The sequence below is a fragment of the Callorhinchus milii genome, unplaced genomic scaffold (assembly GCF_018977255.1).
Source record: "Callorhinchus milii isolate IMCB2004 unplaced genomic scaffold, IMCB_Cmil_1.0 Scaffold9, whole genome shotgun sequence".
Lineage (NCBI taxonomy): Eukaryota > Metazoa > Chordata > Chondrichthyes > Chimaeriformes > Callorhinchidae > Callorhinchus > Callorhinchus milii.
The window spans coordinates 22,756,123-22,762,692 of record NW_024704750.1 but is presented as its reverse complement, the minus strand read 5'-3'; the positions used below and the strand labels follow the sequence as shown (position 1 = coordinate 22,762,692).

The following is a 6,570-nucleotide window of genomic DNA, read 5'->3' as shown; positions in this document are numbered from 1 at the left end:
GCCCTGTTTACTCCGCCCGCGCTGTGAAGCCGCGCCGCGCCGCCCCGGGGACGGAGCCTCCGCCCTCCGCCCTCCCGCCCGAGGCCATGGCGGACACCCGGCGGCGGGTCAAGGTCTACACCCTGAACGAGGAGCGGCAGTGGGACGACAGGGGCACCGGACACGTCTCGTCCAGTTACGTGGAGAGGTTCAAGGGGATGTCTCTGCTCGTCAGGGCCGAGTCTGACGGTGAGGCAGTCGGGGGCTGAGGGGCTGAGCGCCAACCGGACTCCGGCACCGAGTGTGTCCAGAGGGGCACCGAGTGTGTGTCCAGAGGGGCACCGAGTGTGTGTCCAGAGGGGCACCGAGTGTGTGTCCAGAGGGGCACCGAGTGTGTGTCCAGAGGGGCACCGAGTGTGTGTCCAGAGGGGCACCGAGTGTGTGTCCAGAGGGGCACCGAGTGTGTGTCCAGAGGGGCGGTGAGTGTGTGTCCAGAGGGGCGAGTGTGTGTCCAGAGGGGCAGTGAGTGTGTGTCCAGAGGGGCGGTGAGTGTGTGATGGGGAATGAGTCTGTGATGAGATGAGTGTTTGTGTGAAGAGGGGGTGAGTGTGTAAACTGGTGAATGTGTGTATGTCTGAGGGGGTTGAAGTGTGTGAGGGAGTAAGTCTGTAAAGAGGTGAGTTTGTGTGAGGGGGAATGAGTGTGAAAGAGGTGAGCGTGTCAGGGGAGTGTTTATAACTGGGCCAAGTGAGTGTGAGTCCTTGCATTTGATATAGCACCTTCTCACGTGGTTGAGACGTCTCAAAGTGCTTCACAGACAACCGTAACGTCAATTGGTTGTGTACTTTGTGGGTGAAACGAGTGGTGTGTCCCTGTGTTGCACTCAATGGCTCATTCACTGCGCTTGTGTGTGTTTTGTCAGTTAGTGTCAGGAAACACCTGACATGTGTGCCTACCGCTGCCTGCCGCCCTTGCCCACAAAAACACACGATTGCCCGGAACCCACGACTCCGAACCATCCGTGTTCTTGATGCGGGGTCTTATCGTGGCATCGTCGGGTCATAGGATTTCACTGCAAAGTGGATTCAATAGGTGAACGCCAGTTTGCGCACAGAGTCATCCCGCGAGCGACCATTAGGTCAGCAGCAGATGTTACCCGGGGGAATAGTTGGCCAGGACACCGGGAGAGAGCAACACTACGGGATCTTTAACATCCACTTAAACAGAACTCTGTTTAATATCTTGTCTGGAGGAGAGCACCTCTGACAAAGCAGGGCTTCCCCTAAGCGCTGCGCTGGAGTGTCAGCCTGGACCACGAGCTAAAAATCCCCATCGGAAGACTTGAACCTGTAATCGTCTGACCTGGAGGCAAGTGAGCTACCAACCGAGCCACGCTGACATCATTTAACAGCAATTTCCTGGCAGAGTGCTTCTCGGGCATATTGAAGCCACAGGTGCTGTGTAAATGCAAGGGTTTTATTGTAATGTCTGTGCGTTGCAAACATAAATACATTGTCTTCTCACAACTCGTGCTGTATACACTGCTCTTGTAATACCAATCGACTTTTGCAAGACTTGCGTTTCATACAATGCCCGCAATATCAAAACAGCAGAAGCACTTCACAGGTAACTGCTGCCAAATGTAGTGATTATTTGTAGGCAAACACGGTGGGGCAATCTGCACACAGCAAGGACAAGTGGTTCATGAAGTGAATGAGCTATTTATCTAGAGGGTTGATGACCAGGATAACAAGAGAAACTTCCCTTCTCTTTTCCAGTAGTGAGTGGCACGGGAATTTTAACCTTTGCCCGAACAGGCAGACGAGAGCTTGGCCCAATATCTCGTGTGACGGACTGCACCTCTTGACAGTGCCTCACAGCCGCTAGTGCTGAACTGAAGGGTCAGTCTACCTGAGAGTTTAAAGTGCAGATGTGGGGCACGTCTGACCCAAAGGCAAGAGTGCTACCAGCTGAGCCACGCTCGCACCTCCCTCCACCGCTTGTGCCTTTACATCTTGTGATTTCCTCACTGCCCTGCATTAAGTAAAGCATTTCTTTAAAACTGTGAAAACCGCCATATAATTGCAAATTCTTTGCCACTTTTAAACCGAACACAAGGTTATTGCTGTTATTCGTGTCACGGTTGAAAGTGTATGACATTATTAGTGTATGGGGAAAAAAAATCAAAGTTGGAGCAGAAATTGTTTTAATTGAGAGCCGATCAGATAGTCAGTACTGAAAGGGCATCAATTGAGGATTATCACCAGTAGAATACTTTTTTTGACGTATAGGGTTGGTAAGACTGGAGTGCTTTAGCACAATTGGCAGTTGAAGTTGCGTGTGTGAAAGGAAATTGGATAACATTTCAAAGAAAAAATAATAAATGGTTCAGTTACATTACAGAGTGAATTACTTCAGTGTGGGAGAGCAAACACACAGTGGCTCTAAGGGTCTGTAAACTTTCGATGATATCCTTAGCTGGTCGACAGCAAAGAGTTTCATGCTGTGGTCTTTGTAAATTACTAAAAAGCTATCTGACTGCGTGCACTGTATTTTCCCCTTCCATTACGTAATATTTATTGTCAAAATTCCAGAGTTAGTAACTTGACACAGTTATCATGACTTGTCTCACTGTTGGGTGGGAACTTTATGGAATTAACTGTGCTCCTGGCATGAAAGGTGCTAGAAAAATGCAATTTGTTGTTGTAGAAGATGAGCTATTGTGGTAGTTGCCTTTTAAGACCACTTTTCAAACCGGCTGAGGTAGAAACTTATTGTTGGATGCAGTCTTCCCCTTTCTCCCATGAGATACTCAAAGGGAATATGAAGCAATTGTTTATTTGTGAGCGTTGCATTGAGTATTTGTTAATGAATGAGATCAGGTTTACTGTAGCCATTTCATTCTGATCTAAGTCTTCACTGCCCTTTTTATTGCCTTTATATAAAACGTTTTCTTGTTTCTTACCTTAAAGTCTTAAACGGCATCAACTTCATGTCACGGTTGAAAGGTCCCTTAGAAGCGGTTAAAAAGGTCCCTTAGAAGCGGTTGAAAGGTCTCTTAGAAGCGGTTGACTACTCAGTGCTGTATAAATATGAGTGAGAATGCCCCAAACGGTCTAATAGATTTATTTTAGCTTCCTCACTCTGTTGGGTACTTTTTCCTGGAACCACTCTGTCCTGCAGTTCCTGGAGTTCCAGAGAGCAATACCAACATAAAAAGGTGGTATTGAAACACTCAGGTGTTCTTCTACTTGGAATGGAACATGTGTGAGTCAGTGGGTATAGTTTTAGGGTTGCAAAATGTGTGTAAGAGAGAGTGTTATTACTGATGTACAGTGTTGAGAGGTGGAACAAATTGCAGCTGTCTTGCACTGTTTTACCCTTAAGGAAAACTAGTCATGAACACAACATAGCAATGCTCCTTGAGAGTCAGGGCACTTACACTGTCTTTTTACCAAGAGCAGCTATAAACGGGTTAACGGTACATTGTGATGCAAGGTTAGAATCGATAAATAAGGGGTATTGGCAGATTTACCAACATTCCCAACTTTCTTTGGGAAAAAGTATTGCAAAGATGAGACCTTATTACCAGACAGGTTATAATAATAATCCTTGCATTTAATATGATAATCCTTGCGATATAGCGCTTTATCATGTCTTTGAGACGTCTCTAAAAGCGCTTCACAAAATATACTGTGAAGTGAATTGACTATATTTTTTGTGGGCGAAATGCGGCAACTAATTGCACGCCGCAGTGTCCCACAAACAGTCGTGGATTGAGTGACCAATTTGTTATTATTTTTTGAAGGAATTATTACTCCCGGAAAAGCGAACCGCCAATCACTAATGCCTTATCATGTCGTTGAAACATCTCAAAGTGCTTCACAGATTATACCGTAAAGTAAATTGACTATTTTGTGTCAGTGTTTCATTGTTTTTTTCCCCTTTTTCAGCCACTACACCCCAAAACTGGAACACTCTTCCTTTATCCCTCAGCCTTGCCCCTTCTTTGCCCATTTTCAGGTCGCGCCTGAAGACCTTCCTATTCGACCGTACCTACGGTCACCTTCCCGGCTCGGAGTCGAGCTCCGCGACAATGCAAGTCAAATTTCTCACTCTGCACTGTTAAACGGGGTCTCAGAAAGCAAACTGCAGCTTTGCATCAAATCTTTGCCTGTGACATTTGATGCCTTCGCACCTCCCTACCTTTCCGACTTGCTCACCCCCCCATTCCTCCACCTGCTGCCTCCGCTTGGCCGGCTCTGGCCTCCTGTTCGTCTCTCGCCCCCTCCGCTCCACCATCGGTGGCCGTGCTTTCAGTCACTGTACCCCGAAGCTTTGGAACTCACTCCCCCAATCTCTCTGCCTTGCCGCCTCCCTCCCCACTTTCAAATCCTGCTTAAAGACCTTTTTGATCGTGCTTACGGTCGCCTCTCCCCTCCCTCTCTCCTGGCTTGGGGGTCAGGCTCTGCCATGTTAAGCAGTCTGGAACGCTACCTGGTGTGAAAGGCGCTATATAATTGCAAGTTGTCGTTGACATGAAACTGCAAAGTACAGGAGCAAAGCTCAAGCCTTTGTGAATATTGTGACTACCTCAGCGTTAGAGTTTACTGATGTCCTCTACATAAAGTAAGGAAATATAGTTATTCCCTAGCCATTTCTGTATTCTCATGGCTTTTGCACAAAAACATTTTAAAATTATTTTTGCCTATAAATATGGAATATTTGAGCTGCATCAGAATATTTGAGTTGCTTCAGATTTTAGAGTTAACTTAAACAATTTAAAAACGCATCACAACAACAACTTGCTTTATATAGCACCCTTCACGTAGGTCTGTGTCTCGAAGCACTTACACCTACCTATCCCAAGAGAATGATCCGGACTACTCAGGGTTCTGTGTTTCTGATGCTAGGAAGTACCAGGAGTGATCTTGTCCGATTAGGTTTAAAACCCTGTTAGATTTTGTACCAACGTTAAGTGGAAAGCACCTGTCTCTTATCCTCAATGGCACACAGAGGCAAACAGGAATTCACCTGGTTTGGAATTCATACTTAAATAGTTTTTAGGTAATGGGAGTTTAGGGTAAATTGTCTTAATGTTTGTTCAACAATTATGCATTTTAACACTACAAAACTGAATTGGGGAGGTCCAAACAGTGTCCAGATTAGTGATTTACTTTGAATTAGAGATATGGTTAATCATAGGCCGACTTTCAGTTTGAAAATTTACAGGCCCTGTTCGAAACTACAGAGATCAATGATTTTATCTTTTAAAACTTCACCAATGACATTTTCAATACAGTGCAATATTCCACAATGTGTGACCTGTTTTGTGTTACCTGCAGCAACAACCTCTACTTGTATAACCCCTTTCATCCCTCCGAGACCCTATCCTCTGTGAAGGGCACTATATAAATCCAAGTTGTTGTTCATGTAAAATGAACATCTCAACTCGATTAGGTACAATAGAGCAGAAGGAGGGAATGGAAGAAATGTTTATTTTCCACTAAGATAATTCCTGGTGCACAGATTTGATCCTGCCCTATGTAAGGCTTCTAACCTGATTTATCAAACTGTTGAGTGGTTTTGGTCTTTTGGTTTATCAGGGTAGTCCAACTGGCGGCCCACGGGCTGTATGTGGCCCATGGGCCGCCAGTTGGATCACCCCAATAAGCCAAGAGATTCCATCTGGCCACCCGTGCCCTCGCTAAACCGTGAATGTTATATTTCTGGAAGACAAACACAAAAATATTGTTTATGCAGCTCTTAGCCACCAAAGGGTTGGACCACCCTGGTTTAATTGATGTTCGTGAATGTGGAGTATAATCCAAACAAGTTGGGACTTGTTCTTGGCTTTTCTTGGTTCAGCTTTTTCTCAGAAACCGGCGAGGCTGAGATGAGTGACTCAGTTCAGATATTTGTTTACAAAACTAATGAGCAAGTAATTGTAAATCTGAACGGCTCTTTCTGGAGTATTATATTTCCTCTATGCCAGCAAAGTCTTCTCTGTGAGAACGAACAATGTTTACAGAGATCATTTTGGGAACATCACTTCACATGTACGGCAACTGACGATATGTGTGTGATGCATTTCAGAATGATTCACAATACAATGATTGCATTCATTTTTGCTCCTGTCCCATTTCCGCAACCCCCCACCCCTACCAAGACTAGCTTATGACTTACTGATGTCCTTGACTGGGAGGAGCAGATTGTCTGACTAACTTTAGATCTATATCTGCAGTCAATGACACATCTTCTGGCTGTTAAGTTTCTTCATGTCATTCTTAGAATACTCCAAACATTTAATTGGGACGGGGGCTTTTATTTGCTCGGAAATAACCATAGTACTGAAATCTAAAATTGAGTGTCAGGAACATAGGACCAGGAGGAGGCCATTCAGCCCCTCGAGCCTGTTCCGCCATTCTATTAGATCATGGCTGTTTTGTAACTCAACTCCAATTACCCGCCTTTGCTCCATAAAACGCGGCTGTGGTAACCTGGAGACTAAAAGTGTACAAAGGTGGATTAGGGGAAAGGCCCTGCCCTTCTCTGTACCTATCCCCTCCCCTCCTGTTACACAGTCACAAC

General features: G+C 45.5%; 1 protein-coding gene across 3 annotated transcripts in view; it reads left to right on the top strand.

Annotated features, from left to right (window-relative positions):
- Nucleotides 1–36: 36 nt before the first annotated feature.
- The window catches only part of smek1 (SMEK homolog 1, suppressor of mek1 (Dictyostelium)), a 42,978-nt gene continuing 36,444 nt past the window's right edge, over nucleotides 37–6,570 (top strand). For 2 of the 3 annotated variants that reach the window (XM_042338046.1, XM_007910127.2), the window contains exon 1: nucleotides 51–228. In XM_042338046.1, coding sequence (XP_042193980.1) covers nucleotides 87–228 — 142 coding nt within the window. In that variant the 5' untranslated portion in view covers nucleotides 51–86. Of the gene's footprint in view, nucleotides 229–6,570 lie in introns of all 3 variants that reach the window. The other variant, XM_007910128.2, reaches the window with a different exon arrangement.